A 15,112-nucleotide genomic window follows, 5' to 3' on the forward strand; every position below is an offset into this window, starting at 1 on the left:
GTAACCCTTATTGATTCTGATCTTTGACGTGAACCATGCTGCTCGCAGGCTAGCTGTTCCTATTTGGCAGCTTTCAAGAAGAGGTAGATGAAGTGTTTTCACACTCACCTCAAGGTTTGGCCGCTGCTTCTCCCCCCACTCTCCTCTCCATCCTCCACAGGCTGTCCAGCTCACATACAGCCTCCATTTGTACTGTTTATCCTTTGGTTTGCTTTCACTGTTTATTCCTCATTTGTCTGCCATCCTCTGTTCATCCTCTCCTACCTCTGCCCAGAGCCCTTCAACTAGAGGGATCACTTCCTGCCCCATCTTTTCCCATCTCATCCCATACAGGCGCCCAGTATAAAGCCAGGACCTAGCATAGTCTCCGACTCTCCCAAGACCTGACCTAAAGCAGAAGCCAAAGACTCAGATGCCTAACAGGGGACAGAAAAAATTCTGAAGAGAATGCACTTCCAGCTTACCAGGGTCATCACTGTTCAGGCCAGGGTGACAGCAAGTTGCAATTTTTCAAGAAAAGACAAAAGTCTTAAGTGTTTTTACAGTCTCTCCTAATTTTAAAATGTTCAATCTAATTTCAAAAAAACAGTGTGTGGGCCAGCTAGACAAGCCTGCAGTCCAAATGTGTTGTGGGTGGACCCCCTCCCTGCAGAGGCTGGCGGTGGGGGTGATCAGTTTGCTGACCTTCAGGAAGAACAGTGGTTACCAAGGGAGCACCAGCGGGGACACCCAGCCAGGGATGCTAGAGAGACAAGATGCCCTCTGGACCCCTCTCCCCTCCTCCCAGCCGGGGATCGAGCTGATGGTTCTGGGCTAGAGGAGAGCTCTGACTTCCAGCAAAGTCCAGAGCCCACACCCAGGACACACTGTGACAGTAGGCACTGCATCCCCGGTGGTCACCCCTACCTGCATGCTGCAGAGGAGCCTGTCGGGGCCCAGTGTTTATTTTCATTTTAAGTCCACTGTACTTCAATTTAAAAATGTGTCTTTCCCCCTCTTTCACTATTGTTTGCCTCCTCTAAAGCGCTTAGAGAAGTGGGAATTAGATGTCAAAATGTGGAAATGTTCTCAAAGTGCTGTGCGTCTGTTTAAGAGTCTAAAAGTAAAATCTGGGTTGGGCTCAAGAATAAAGGGAGACAGACCCTTCAGATGTGGTGGAGAGGAAGGCAGTGCTGGGTTCCATGGTTGAAGAACGGTCATCATCCCTTATCACGAAAGTGCCTACATTTATTGAGTGCTTGCTATAAGCAGACATTTTTCTGTGGATGACTTCTTTTCACCCTCATAAAGATTTCACTGAGAGTAAGCATCGTTATCTTTTAGTTTCTAGATGAGGAACTGGGCTTCAGAGAGATTGAGTCATTTGGCCAAGGTCATGTGGCCAATAAGTTTAGCAGAACTGGATTCTGGCCCAAGTCTGAGTCTGAGTCCAGACTCTGAGCTCTTATCCATCACCCAGGTAGTGCCCTTCTCCGGTGAGCTGCCTGGTTCTCCTATCACTGCAATGTCCCAGGAACCTAGCATGTATTTGTTGAAGAGATAGGTGACCACTCATCATATCACATAATCCCAGTAGCTAGTGACTCAACACATATTTGCTGAGCTAGCACTCTGGGCCAGCACTGTGCAAAGTGCTCTGGAAGCAGCATGGAATAAAGCGAAGGCCTGGCCCTCAGTCTAGAGACTGGAGACAGACAGCAATGCACACAGGTAAGATAGCTTCTGGTAGAAGTAAATGCAGAGAAGAGAATACATGGTAGCCAGTGGGAGGATGGGAGGGAGGTGATATGTGTTTTAACCGTGGTGACCTGAGGCCTCATAAAGAACCTGTGTGTTGGGAGGAGTCGGCTCATGGAAAGTCTCCGAAGGAAAGTTCTAAGAAGACCAAATGCCAGCACTCAAGAAACAGCTTGGAAAAAAAAAAAGAAACAGCTTAGTTTGTCCAAAGGATGCTCACTCCCCAACAGCTGGGGGAGGAGGCGCGGGGTGGGGATGGGAGATGGAGTCAAAGAGGCAGGCAGAGGACCAGGTCAGGCAGGACCCTGGAGGCCGCGGTCTGGAGTTTGATCTCCAGTGTAAAAGGTCCCCGTGTCTTGGGGAAGGAAGGCTGCAGGAGGACGGGGGTGGGGGGGGGCAGTCAGGTGGTGGCAGGTCCAGGCAGGAGGTGATGTAGCAGCAGACACGGAGAGAGGGTCGTGTTCCAGATACTTTGGGGGAGGAGAAGGTAACAGCACTAAGTAGATGGACTATGGAGTGTTAAGGTGAGAGGGGTATCAAGGATTTTTCCATGAGGAGCTGGAAAAATGGTGGTGCTATTTACTGAGATGGGGAGAAAGAGATTTGGCAAGTAGGAAGACTCCGTAGCTCTATTTCGGCTCCATTAAAATGAAGACACCTCTTATCCAAATGGAGACGCTGAATCGTCAGGTCCTTCAGAGATCAGGAAAGAAGCTGGGGCTGGAGGTCAGATTGGCTCTAGGAGATGTCAGTGTGCGTGTACACATGTATATATGAAATGATGGATATATGCACACCGCATATGTGTATGTATACACACACGTGGGCACACACATGTTCACGAGTAATGTACACAGTGAAGTCTGGGACTGGATCAGAGTCCTGGGGCGCACGACAGGGCTGACGGGGAAGAGGAGAAGCCAAGGAAGGAGCCTGGGAGGGAAGGGTCAGTGGCAAGAGCCGAGCCGGGCAGCGTGTGGAGCAGGGGGCGGCTGACAGTGAGAGGAGAGGGAATGTGAGATGAAGCGGCTGATCCAGGGCGACAGAGCTTCCAGCACGGCCGTGGAGGGAGGGGCAGGGCTTGGAAGGGACATTTCTTCGGAGGGGGGGTTGCTGTTTTACCCACCGGATGACGGTCAGCGTCCTTTAGACAGTGACAGGAATGGCCCAGTAGGGCAAGAAGCGTGGGTAGACGGCAGGAGGAAAGGGCGTCCTCACGGGGCGAGAGCATGGAGCCGGCTGCCCAGGGCAGGAGGGACCCGTCCGGGCCTCTCAGCCAAGCGCAGCCCTCGGGTGAGCCCTGGCTGGGTGTCCCCCTGACGATGGGTCAGCTGGCCGGGACACAGAGCAGCATCACAGAGGGAGCCTAGCTCAGGCTGGAGCACCGGGGGAGGGGCCTAGTTTGCAGGTGCTGGATCCTCCAGCACACCAGCTCCTCTCTCTCCTGCTCATCCAGGAGCCTGACCCGCTCAGGGCTGTGACAGTGCTGTGCACCCTGACCCCCCGGGCGGCCAGTGAGTGACAGGTAACAGGTAACATGGGGAGTGACAGGTAACCTGCGCACCGGGGCAGCAGGAACAGCGCTTGGTCACTTGAGGGTGAATTCCTCCAGCTATCGTTGTAAAACCTTTGATTCAATATATGTATCCGTGTATTTATGGTCTATGAAAAAGAAGCCTATTTCTATCACACGTACTGATTTGTATCTGAATTACCCATCTGGCTAAAAGTCCTGGCTTAAGAAAACCAGGTAAGAAAAGTTTAAGCCTTCCTGCTGTATGTAAGTACTGTTTTTATAACTCTTATCAAAAAGCTAAATGGTTAAGGGAGAAAAGCATGGTAACCTCTACCAAAATACTAAAGTGGCAGGGAGCCATGAAAATGGGGGAAATTAGAGAATATTGTAGCCTTGGGAGCATCATAATTACTGATGATGATTTCTTTTCTTTTGTGTACTGACTGCAGAGAAACGATCAAGCGTGGGAGACAAGGTATATTAAAGCCTTTCTTCTGATCATTTAGAAACAATCAGAAAAACACATTCTCTCTGGAGAAAAGACACAGACAGGGAAAAAGCAGCATACGAGTGCTCTGGAGGCTGAGTCAGTCTGAATTCCTGCAACCCATCACTCCCGAAAGGATTTTTCTTTCACTCTGAGTTAACAGAATTATGTTCTAATCGAGGTCTGTGAATAAGATTAAGGGTTGGAATAAATTAAGGATGTCCTTTACAAAAAGTAGGAAAGGCATCAAATTGCTTAGCACTTAGCAACACTTCAAGTTCAGCTATTTTAATAAATAGTTTGGCTTTTGTTTAAAAAAGTAGGAGTGGGTGGTAGCCATCTGTTTTCTAAGATAAACGGGCTTCACCAATGAAGGCCCAGTAGACCGTGATCACTGGAACAGGGAACACTCGGAGAATTGGACTCTCCGGGCAGAACTGCAGAGAGAGGGCGGCAGAGGGCCCGGGCCGGCGGGCCGGGCTCAGACGGAGGGCAGGCGTGGGGAGTGCGTGCGCAGTGGACAGAGGGCCGGGAGGGGCAGGCCTGCGGGAGACGGTGAGGCGTGCCAGCCTGCCGCCCTCTCGCCCAGGAGCCGCCATGCACTGCCCCCTCGGGCGCTGCTGCATCATCTCAGTGGGCCTCGGCGTCCTGTGGCTCCTGTTCACGCTGGACGTCCCCAAGGGAGTTGAAGACGACCAGGCCAGCATGGCTGTCAAGGTCCAAGTGGCGGCCTTGCCCTCGCTGCGCGGGGTCGGGGTGGGTGGGGGTGTGGACGGCGCTCGTCCCTCTCACGGGAGAGCAGGAGGCTCCGAGGGATGAGTGTGGACCTGGCGGGATGCACTGGTCCACAGAGAAGCTGATTCTCCCCCCCCCACCCCCATATTTGTTAAGGTAAGGAAGGCAGCAAGTGCTGCATGAGCCCTGGATGCTCTGGCCGGTGGTCAGACGTCCTGACGCCGTGCTGGGCTCACTCTGGGGGCAGTGAGCCACTCTCCTGGAGGAGCTCTGGGGAGACCACGAGCGGTAAAGCCCATGCTTTCTATGTCAGTAGGACCAGGCGCTGCCTCTGCCAGTACCCCAGGAGGACAGCTACAGGAGAAGGACGGACCTGGGACCACTAGAAGACTGGCAGAACCTCACCTCCAAATGCCTGGAAAAACTCCAGCAGAGAAAGAAGAGTGAGTTCCAAGGAGGGGAGTGGGTCCCCGGGAGCAAGAGAGTGGAGAGGAGGCGGGGAAGGGCTCCCTGGTGTCCAGTGGTGAGGACTCTGCGAGTCCACTGCAGGGGGCGCGGGCTCTGTCCCTGCCCAGGGCACCAAGATCCTGAATGCCATGTGGTGTGGCCAAAATAGAGGGAAAGAAGAAGAAGGTGGGGACTCGGAGAGAAGAGGCAGGGAGACGAGAGGGCAGGGTGGCCGGGCGTCCGGGGGCTGGGCAGAGAGTCCTTTCCCCGTCAGGGCACCTGGTCTCAGGGATGAGGAGCAAGGAGGGGGAAATAAAGTGGCTGCTCCCGGAAGACAGTCCGAAGCACCCGGGAGGAGGGGGCCCTTGGGGCGGCGCGGCCCGACTCGCCCAGATCGCGGCTCCGGGGCGCCGGGACCTCTGGGGCCACCCGGGCAGATTCAGAGCTGAGGCGGGGCTCGGACTCATGGCTTCCAGGAGACCTTCGTGAAAGGAGAGCTTTGTGAAGATGAGCTGGGTAAAATCAGAGGGAATGACAGTAAATATAAAAGTAGCTAATGTGTGTGCTGAGCACAAACCACGGGCAGCAAAACCCGGGCTCCAGGAAGCCTCGAGGCCGCGGGGAGCAGCGCCCTGGCTCAGGGCTCCTCAGGCTTTGGCATGCACACCAGGCTCCCAGCGACGGTGTCCCAACGCAGAGCCCAGGTGGGGGCCGCGCTCCCCACAGCAGGGGCCTGCACCCCACTCTGGGGTGGGAAACGGGAGCGGGCCGGCGTGCGCGAGCCGGCGCCCCGCCCCCTGACGCCACCACTTGCCTCCCCAGCGTGGCTGACGGTGGGCATCTCCTCGCGGCCCCGGCCTGGTCCGGAGCCCAGCGGCCTCCTGTACACGCTGCTCTCGCTCTTCCGCGCCACCTCGAAGGTGGAGCAGAAGCGTCTCACGGTGCTGGTCCACCTGGCAGGCGCCGACCCCGCCTGGCTCGGGGAGACCGTCCTGCACATTTCCAGCCTCTTCAGCCCGCAGATCCTGGCGGGGCAGCTGCTACTGATCCATGCCCCTCCAGACGCCTACCCGCCCGCGGGCACCGGCCGGGAGCCCTGCTCCGAACAGAACGTGGATCACGCCTTCCTCATGAGCTCTGCCTCGAAGCTCTCGGAATTCTTCCTGCTGCTGGAGGACAACGCCTTCTGCGCCCCCAACTTCATCAGCCACGTGCAGTGGAAGGTGGACACGCTGCGGTCTCAGCCCTGGGTCTTCCTGGAGTTCGCCAACCTGGGCGTCCTGGGCAAGCTCTTCCGCAACGGCGACCTGCCGACACTGGCCCACTTCCTGCTCCTCTTCTACCGGGAGAAGCCCCTCAACAGGCTGCTCGCCCACTTCCGCGTCCTCCTGGCCCAGAAGGACCCCATCCTGTGCACACCTTTCCTCTTCTACCACAGGGCCACCTACTACCCCCTGAACGACAGGCAGGAGGCCTCGGGCGCATACAGGAAGAGCCCCTACGCCCCTGACAACCCGCCAGCAGCCGCCTTCACCGACATGAAGGTATCTGAGGTCCACTTCCCCTGGGAGGCCTACACTCTGGACGAGTCCTTCTTCTGGACCCACAACGTGAGCGCCGGCAACCACCTGACCGTCATCCTGAACCAGCCGGCCGACCTGAGGAGGGTGCAGGTGCTGACGGGCACCATCGTGGATGGCAAGTACGCTCTGGAGAAGGGGCAGGTGGAGCTGGGCTATGGGCCTGAGGGCATGCCGCAGCGCTGCTCCAGCTTCGTCCTGCTGGGCCGCCTCCTGGAGGGGCAGCTGGATCAGGAGGTAGTGCCCCGGTCCATGGGGTACCAGGTCAGCTGCGTGAGGCTGCTGGCGAACGCCAATCAGACGGGCGGGCTCATCGTCAGGCACATTTACCTCTGGGAGGAGCATGCCAGAGACGCGGGCCACTTGGGATGAAGACAGACCAGGAAGGCAATGAAACATTAAAATCTTGCAGTCATTCTAGCCTGAGTGATCTGGGGGCGGGGCGGGGGCGGGGCGTGCCAGGGAATGAGGGGCAGAGAGGGAACACTCTGGTGCCAACAAGACACTCCACCTGCTCCTTCCTTTTTCTATCCAGACAAGGGACTCTTTCAGGCTCTCTTTTCCTGGGCCAGATGTAGCTTAGCCCAATTTGGGACAAGGCCCTGGTCGCTCCCAGAACCTTTCTATTCCTGGGGTACTGAGGTCAGCACAAGGACAGGGTGATGGTGTGTGTTCTCCCACCTGGAGGAGAGGGGTAACCGGAGGGGAAATCATGGCCGGGCCCTGGAATTCACACAGAAGAAGCTAAGAAAGGGTCTCTCATGAGGAGTCAAACTCCCCGAGGCGCTGGAGTTCACAGACACATGCACAGCAGTGAAATGAAGCTCTTGACGCTGTCTTTCTAAGCCATTCTGTGGCGCCAGCCCAGTTCCTTCCTTCCCTCACAAACGACTGTGGAACGAACAGTTTGCCACCAAGCATCACCTTCTCCTTGGTGCTCATGCCTCACCCCCACACCAGCTTCTGAATCCCAGCGCTGCTGAGACTGCTCCCTGTTCGTAACGAGAAAAATAGTCAAACTTAGAGGGGTTTCCAGATCTCATTCTCCTTAACTCTCTGCAGCAGTACACAGTACAACTTAAGTCTTCTTGACTCCTGGGATTCGTCCATTCATCAGAATTACTGAATCCCAACTATGTTCCGGGTTTCCCAGGTGGCGCTAATGGTAAAGAACTCACCTGCCAATGCAGGAGACTATGAGAGTCGGGTTGCGGGTTCAGTCCCTGGGTTAGGAAGAGCCCCTGGAGGAGGCCGTGGCAGCCCGCCCCAGTATTCTAGGCTGGAGAATCCCACGGAGAGAGGAGCCTGGGGGGCTACAGTCCATGGGGTCTCACAGAGTGGGACACCACTGAAGGGACTTAGCAGGCTCACTCTACTATGTTCCAGGGGCCAAAGGAGCTCCTCTTGGGTTTAAGAAGCACAGGACCCCTGGGAGTACGGCCCTGTGTTAAAACTTCACTGGGAGCTTAGGAAAGGCTTTCTGGAAGTCACAGCGTCTAAACCTGACCTACTAGATTTTCAGAGAAGAAAGCCAGGTGATGAGGAAGGTTCAGGAAGATTTTCCAGTAAAAGAAATAGCATGTAGGGAAGTGGGCCAGAAGTGAGAAGGAGCTTGGCTCATTGGGGAAAACTACTCATTTAATGGGGCTGGAAGTGGAGGGCAAGCTGGAGTAGGAGTGAGGCGAAAGCTGCAGCTGCAGGACGAAGAAAGAACCGGTTTATAAAAGGCCGTGGGCAGTTCAGTGGGGGCAAGGATGATCACTGCGACAAGCAGTGCTGGGACAGCTGCATGTCCACGTGCCAGGGAGCGAGGTGTGGCTCCTGCCTCACATTACATTAAAGATGAACCCAGATCTAGACCCAGATGGAAGAGCTAAAAACTAAAAACCTCTTAGAAGAAAACAGAAGAAAAAGTGTAAATCGTTGTGACCTTGGATTAGGCGATAGATTCTTAGATATGACACCAAAAGCACAAGTCAGCAAAGGATAAATAAATTGGTGGTCGTGGTTGGTGGTTTAGTCATTAAATCGTGTCCGACTCTCGGGACCCTATGGATTGTAGCCTGCCAGGCTCCTCTCTCCATGGGATTTCCCAGGCAAGAACACTGGAGTGGGTTGCCATTTCCTTTTCCAGGGGATGTTCCCAACCCAGGGATCGAACCCACGTCTCCCTCATTGCAGGTGAATTCTTTACCAACTGAGCTACCAGGGAAGCCCAAATAAATTGGACTCTATCAAAATTAAAAACTTTATGGTTCCCGGGATACTGTCAAGGTAGTGATAAGATAACCCACAGAATGGAAGAAACATCTGCAAATCATATCTGATGAGAGATGGATATCCAGAATATATAAAGAAAGCTCACACACAATAATAAAAAGACAAATAACACAATTAAAATTGGGCAAAGGATTTGAATAGACATTTTTCTGAAAAAGATACACAAATGGCCAACAAGCAAGTGAAAAGGCACTCATGGTTAGTCATTAGGGAAATGCAAATCAAAACCACATTGAAACACCACTTTACACCCACCAGGATGGCTATTTAAAAAACAGGAAATAAGTGTTGGTGAGGTGTGGAGGAACTGGAGCCTCACACATGCTATTGTTGCTGTTCGGCCACTCAGTCGTGTCTGACTCTTTGCAGCCCCAAGCACCGCAGCACGCCAGGCCTCCCTGTCCATCACCAACTCCCGGAGTCCACCCAAACTCATGTCCACCGAGTCAGTGATGCCATCCAACCATCTCACCCTCTGTCGTCCCCTTCTCCTGCCCTCAATCTTTCCCAGCGTCAGGGTCTTTTCCAGTGCGTCGGCTCTTCGCATCAGGTGGCCAAAGTATTGGAGCTCCAGCTTCAGCATCAGTCCTCCCAGTGAGTATTCAGGGCTGATCTCCTTCAGGACTAACAGGCTGATCTCCTTGCATCCAAGGGACTCTCAAGAGTCTTCTCCAACACCATAGCACGTGCATGCTTAGCAGAGTTGTAAAATGGGGCAGCAACTTTGGAAAATGTTTTAACAACTCTCAAAATGTTATAGTTACCATATGATCCAGCAGTTTCACTCCTAGTCTGCATGTACTTAAGAAAATAAAAACATACATCCACACAAGGGTTTTCACATGAATGGTCATAGCAACATGGTAATAACCCAAATGTGGAGACAATCCAAAAGTCCATCCCTGATGAACAGGTAAGTGACACACGGTGTATCGTATGATGAGATAACTGCTCAGCCAGGAGAAGGGCTGGAACACTGACATGGGCTGCCGCATGCAGGAGCCTTTAAAACACGGTGCGGCATCAAGGAAGCCAGTCACAAAGGCCAGAGAGCTTACAGCTCCACTTGCATGAGATGCCCGCAGTAAGCAAGTCCAGAGGGACTCGTGTCTGCAGGTGAGGGAGAGCTGGCTGTGGCAGTGGTCGCACTCTGAACATACTGAGAACCACTGAATTGTAAACTTTAAGAAGAGAGAGTTTTGGGGCGTGTGAATTATGTCTCAACAAAGCAGTTACTTGTTTAAAGCTGTAGAAGCCAATGAAAGGGTTTAGAATACCCTGGCGGCAGCAGCAGGTCACAGAGTGGTTCTGAGCAGGAGAGGAAGCGGCTGTGGGTGCTTCGGGGAGGTCACCCCAGGCACCCCAGCGGGGTAGCTGGAGGGGGTCAGGATGGGGAAGCCCGTGAGCACTAACCAGATGGGGTCTTCCCTGGTAGTCCGGTGGCTGAGACTCCACACTCCCAGCGCGGGGGCCCGGGCTCGGTCCCTGCTCGGGGACCTAGATCCCACGTGCCACAGCAGAGTTCACAGGCTGTTACTGAAACACAGAAAAAGGACCCCACACGCCGCAGTGAAGACCCGGCACAGCAAAACGAATAAATGCGCACAAGGAAACGTCAAGGAAAACCAACGAGACGACGAGGGGTCTCAGCCCCGGCCGCTTCTCCCTCCCCGTCAGCCTTCTTTTCCACGGTAAATCAGAAACGCATCTGTTTTCCACATACCTCTGACTACTCACGGTATCTGTCCCGGCCACCGTTTCTCCAGCCAGCCCTGAGCGGGGGACAGTTCCAGGGCTTTCTGCCACGTCTTCCTTCCGCCTTCAGTCAGGGTCAGAGCCGCACCTGAGGGAACGTTCAGGCACCGCGCAGGTCCGTCATCCTCGAGGGTCTCCAGCCCAAGCCTCCGTGTCCCTCGTCCGGCGGAGGACGCCACCCTCCACCTGGCGTTGACTGGAGCCTCAGCCCAGCACATCTGAGGTGAAATTCTTCAGCGTTTGTCTGTTTCTGACGATGGTTACCTTACCTACGTAAACTCACAACCCTAAAACAGGGCTTTGAAGAAATGGTCCGTAAGCTGCTTACCGCAGGATCCCCTGGAATTGCTCACTGAAAGGGATTTTGCCCCCCCGGCTCGTCCTCCAGTCAGAGTGCTCCAGCAGCGGGCCTCGCCTCCCCCGCCTCGCCCTGGCCGGCCCCCCAGCCCCGGGCCAGCCTCTCAGACCGGTCGCTGTACGTCAGGCCGCGGGCAGCCCCTGTCACCCCCCGAGGGGCGCTGGGGAGACTCGGGAGGGGCTGGGGGAGGCCGGGGAGGCTGCACGGGGGCGGCGGCCGGCAGCGGAGGGAAGCGTGTGAGCGAGGGCCCCGCGCCTCCCAGGGCCTCCTGGCCCGACAGCGTCCCTGGGGTCCAGGGCCATCACATGGCCGTCCCGGGGAGAAACCTGTCAGAGGGGGAAGGAGCGCAGGAAGGCGGGAGGCCTCCCACAGCCGCGCTCCCACCAGCGGAGAGGGGAAGTCTCCTCCCCTTGCTGGCCGGCTGCTCTGGGACCCGGCTGGACTTCCCGGATGCCCCATCATCACCCCGAGCCTGAGGACACAGGGCAGCTGACTCCCTGCGGCCTCCACGCCGGGGGCAGGAAAACTGGGGGGTCCGACCTCTGGGGTCCCAAGTGGTCTCGCCTGTAGGATGCAGACACTCAGGCCGCTGAGAAAGTGAGTGGGGTCCGAGTGTGAGGCCCGGGGACTCGCAAGAGCCCCTCGCGTTGGGTCCTGCTGCCGGCGGTCCCCGGGGCGCTCCCGCCTGCGGCCCCTCCCTCGTGTCGCCGCTGCCCCGGGGCTCTTCCCCACCACCTCCACCCTGGCTGGCCCTGCCTGGGGACCAGCCCTGCCGCCCGCCAGGCTGGCACGCCCGCCGCCACGTGCTCCCCGAGCCACGAGGGCCCGGACCGCGCTTCCTGCCCCGGGAACTGCCTGGCCGTGCCCTGCACCTCGTCCCCCAGGCCTCGCTGGGTGCACGGCAGGCCCTCCTCCCTGAGTCTGAAGTCCCCGCTGCACCGTCTGCCCACGCCCTGTCCCCACCACCCACTGCCTGGGCACCGGGCTGGTCTGCCGCCCCTCCCTCTCCCCTTCCACACGCGCATCCTGCCTGCTCTCTGCTCTCGTGACCCCAGAAGACCGCGGTCTGTCACCCTCTCACCTCGGCTTCAGGGTTGGGCTCTTCTCGGCATGCTTGGGGTAACCTGTCGGCCAACCTCCCGGCTCTACCAGCCCTCCTGCCAACCCAGGAGCAGGGACTGTCCAGCTGGAAATCTGTTTCCTCACCTCCCCGAAGAGCCGAGACCGCAGGGGACTCGCTGCCTAAGTGTCAGGCTGTCACGCGCTTCAGTAGGCGGTCAGCGCGATAGATGTGTTCACCTTCCAGCCCACTGGGGGCCTCGTCGGGGTCCCTGGAGCTCAGAGTGGGCCTGCCTGCCTCCTTTCCACCCACACGCTGGCCTGTCACATCAGGGGTGGTGCCGGGACCTCTGACCCGAGTTCCATGAGGTGCTGTGGCAGCCGGGGGCACGGCGCCCACTCAGGGCTCCTGCAAGGCTGTGTCTGAGGCAGGGACCCCCTTCTTGGCTTCCAGGAGTGAGCCCCGCTCTTTCTTAGCTTGTGGGCTGCGATAGGGATGGTGGGACTGGAGGCAGGCCCACAGCCTTCAGAGGAGGGCACGGGGACCTGCAGGGCTGGTAGGTCCGTAACCTTGGGGCCTTAGGGGCCCCTGGCCACGAGGCTGGGGTTCAACGCCTAACACATCCAGGCCCTAAGCCTGGGTGCCTCCAGGCCCCTGGCTTCTGTTCACCCTCTGGAAGCGGTCCTCTACAAATGAAGGCTCCCACTGCTGGAGAGAGGGGCGCTGGGAACCACTGGCTTGGCAGAGGCGGGGGTGTCCAGCCCCCTTATGGAAGGCAGGGGCGAGTACCCTGCCTGGGGGGCCATGAGCCAAGCCGTGGGGTGGGTGCTGGCACCAGACCCTGCGGGGGTCACTCAGCAGAAGCCGAGGGCCACGGGCCCGTCACTGACACTTCGCTCGTCCGGTTGGAGGCCCTGCCGCCAAGAGCCAGCCCCACCCGTCACTGCAGTAAAACGTTCGGGCCTCACTGCCGGCTGCATGGCTGGGAACGAGGACAGAGCTCTGTCTGCAGCTGAGGAAGGGCCCCCTCTGACGGACCTCCAAGCTGCCGGGGGCTCAGGTGGGATGAGGGTATGGCCAGGAGGCCCTGAGGGGTGCTTTGTGTGTGGGGGGCGGGGTGGGGTGTGCAGCCAAGCCTGGGCTCTCGCGGACAGTCGTGTGGCTCCAGACACCGGGAAGAGTAGCGAGAGGCCTTGGCTGGGGAAGTTGGGATCATGAACCATCGAGAACAAGTGTCTTCAAAAGACCTAGATTTGGGGGAAAGGGAGCGCCTCAGGGAAGCGCAGAAAGGATGAGTCGGCACAGAGGCTGTTTGTGCACAGGGAGGCGATGGAAGGAGGCGTTCCGACCAGGCCCCGGGGGCCCTGCTGACGGGCCAGCCTCGTGCCCAGGACCCAGCCCGGGCACTTAATCCTCATCTCAGCCCTTGGTTGTGGGTCCACTGTTTCCATCTGTTTTTTAATTAATTTGTTAATTAATTTTTTGATGTGGACCGTTTTTAAGTCTTAATTGAATTGTTACAGTATTGCTCCTGTTTTATGCTTTTGGGGTTTTGACCTCAGGGCATGTGGGATCCCAGCTCCCCAACCAGGAATCGAGTCTTCAGCCTCTGCCCTGGAAGGAGTGGTCGTAACCTCCGGACTAAGGAAGCCTCGCGCTCAGGTTACAGTCGGGAACAGGCCCAGCGACTCGGCGGGGCACCCAGTGCTGAAGTGGCAAATCTGGGACCCACGTGTGGCCAGTCCGGCTTCAGAGTCTGCGCTCTCAACCCTGAATAATGCAGCTGGACTTCCACACGGTCCCTCACACCTCTGCGGGGCCTTAACCCCTGACCCCGCTGGGTTCCTCTCTAGAAGAGATGACTGAATGGGCTGGGGTCAGCCACCTCCTGCCAGGGGCTGCTGCGTGGAATCCCGCGTGCCCCTCCTGGGAGAGGCCGCCGTTGCCCCGCCTTGCCTGGAAGAACCTCATTCAGCCCCCCTTCAGCTGCGCCCGCGTAGCCTGGGCCCCGTGTCCTCCTCCAGGGAGACGTGCCCTCAGCTCACAGACAGGAGGGGCCAGAGGAGAGAAGCCCCTCCCAGGGGCCAAGCTCACCAGACTTTCTTCCCAAGGGTGGTGGGGCGAGAGCATGGGGGGGCACGCTGCTCTTTGGGGGGCCCCGCCAGGTCCTTCTGAGCAGGCGATAAGTCACCAGCTCTGTCTCCTGGGGGCAACGAGCCGACTGCACTGCAAGGAGTGGGGTGAGGTATCAGGAACACAGGGGTGATCGCCCTTTATGACCTCCCCTTGAACCGTAACCCCCAGACTCGAGGTCTCGGGGGGTCACTGCCCTCTTCTGCCCACAGACAGGCACCCTGTGCTTGGGAGGGTACAGAGCAGCACCGTGGCCTCTGCACCACACGTCGGAACCTGCCCGTCCCCACCAGCCTGACAAGCCAGGAGGCCCCACAGCGTCACTGCAGGCTGACAGCCGCCACTCGGGGGACAGGCTCTCCCCAAGCGCGGGCACATGAAGACTTCATGCAGAAGGAAGTTCAGCCCTTTTGTTCCCCACTGGTTCCCTGTAGTGTCTAGAATAATCCATGGCACGCAGAAATGCTGGAGGAGTATTTGAAAGAGAAGTGCACAGCCAAGGTCTTCCAGCTCTTGACTCTTCTCCAGCTCCCTCTCTTCGGTTTCAGCTTCAGTCGGCTGGACTCAGCATCACCTGAGCAGAAATGTGCCCGTGTGCCCCCAGCTCTGCCTCCAACACCCCACCACCTCCAGCGTCTGGCTCCCAGAAGCTTGCCCTCAGCTGGGTGGGGTCCCTGTGCCCTCCACGCGCATCTGCACCTTTCTCACCCCAGCTCCATGTAGCTTTAAGGAGGGGAGAAGGGAACAGGGAGGGTCCCATGGTGGGCAGAAGGCCCCGGGCATAGCACTGCCCCATCGCAGCTTCTCTCCAGGGAGGATGGGGGGGCATGTCAGAGGAGGAGGACTGTTGGAAGCATCACAGGGAACAGTTCTCAGCCACCCCGGGCAGAGAGAGCCTGAACCAGGCATTGCCTCTCACCCTGCCACAACCCTCCATGCACAGGGCCCCTCGCCTTCCCATCGTCCCATCACCAGGACTAACGCCCTGTCTCCTGTCCTGGATCACGGGCAGGCGAATCACCAG

The 15,112-nt window shown here is 57.4% G+C and overlaps 2 protein-coding genes across 3 annotated transcripts; one reads left to right on the plus strand and one right to left on the minus strand.

Annotated features, from left to right (window-relative positions):
• Positions 1–2,848: 2,848 nt before the first annotated feature.
• Positions 2,849–6,917, plus strand: LOC110143977 (alpha-1,3-mannosyl-glycoprotein 4-beta-N-acetylglucosaminyltransferase-like protein MGAT4E). Of its 2 annotated transcripts, XM_070473804.1 has the most exons (5): positions 2,849–3,487; positions 3,703–3,921; positions 4,330–4,457; positions 4,792–4,918; positions 5,745–6,917. In XM_070473804.1, the coding sequence occupies exons 3-5, from the start codon at positions 4,338–4,340 to the stop codon at positions 6,872–6,874; spliced, it is 1,377 nt and encodes a 458-aa protein (XP_070329905.1). In that variant the 5' UTR covers positions 2,849–3,487; positions 3,703–3,921; positions 4,330–4,337; the 3' UTR covers positions 6,875–6,917. The 2 variants fall into 2 exon arrangements, 1 of the variants encoding a protein (XP_070329905.1); XR_011490175.1 differs by lacking the exon at positions 5,745–6,917 and having other exon boundaries at positions 4,789–4,879.
• Positions 6,918–8,876: 1,959 nt separating this feature from the next.
• LOC139037559 (5E5 antigen-like) lies at positions 8,877–12,761 on the minus strand. The gene is made up of 3 exons (XM_070474639.1): positions 12,745–12,761; positions 10,506–11,961; positions 8,877–10,318 (listed from the first exon to the last, which is right to left on the minus strand). The coding sequence occupies exons 1-2, from the start codon at positions 12,759–12,761 to the stop codon at positions 10,926–10,928; spliced, it is 1,053 nt and encodes a 350-aa protein (XP_070330740.1). The 3' UTR covers positions 8,877–10,318; positions 10,506–10,925.
• Between the last annotated feature and the right edge of the window lie 2,351 nt (positions 12,762–15,112).

Source organism: Odocoileus virginianus, chromosome 11, assembly GCF_023699985.2.
Source record: "Odocoileus virginianus isolate 20LAN1187 ecotype Illinois chromosome 11, Ovbor_1.2, whole genome shotgun sequence".
In the NCBI taxonomy this organism is placed as follows: domain Eukaryota; kingdom Metazoa; phylum Chordata; class Mammalia; order Artiodactyla; family Cervidae; genus Odocoileus; species Odocoileus virginianus.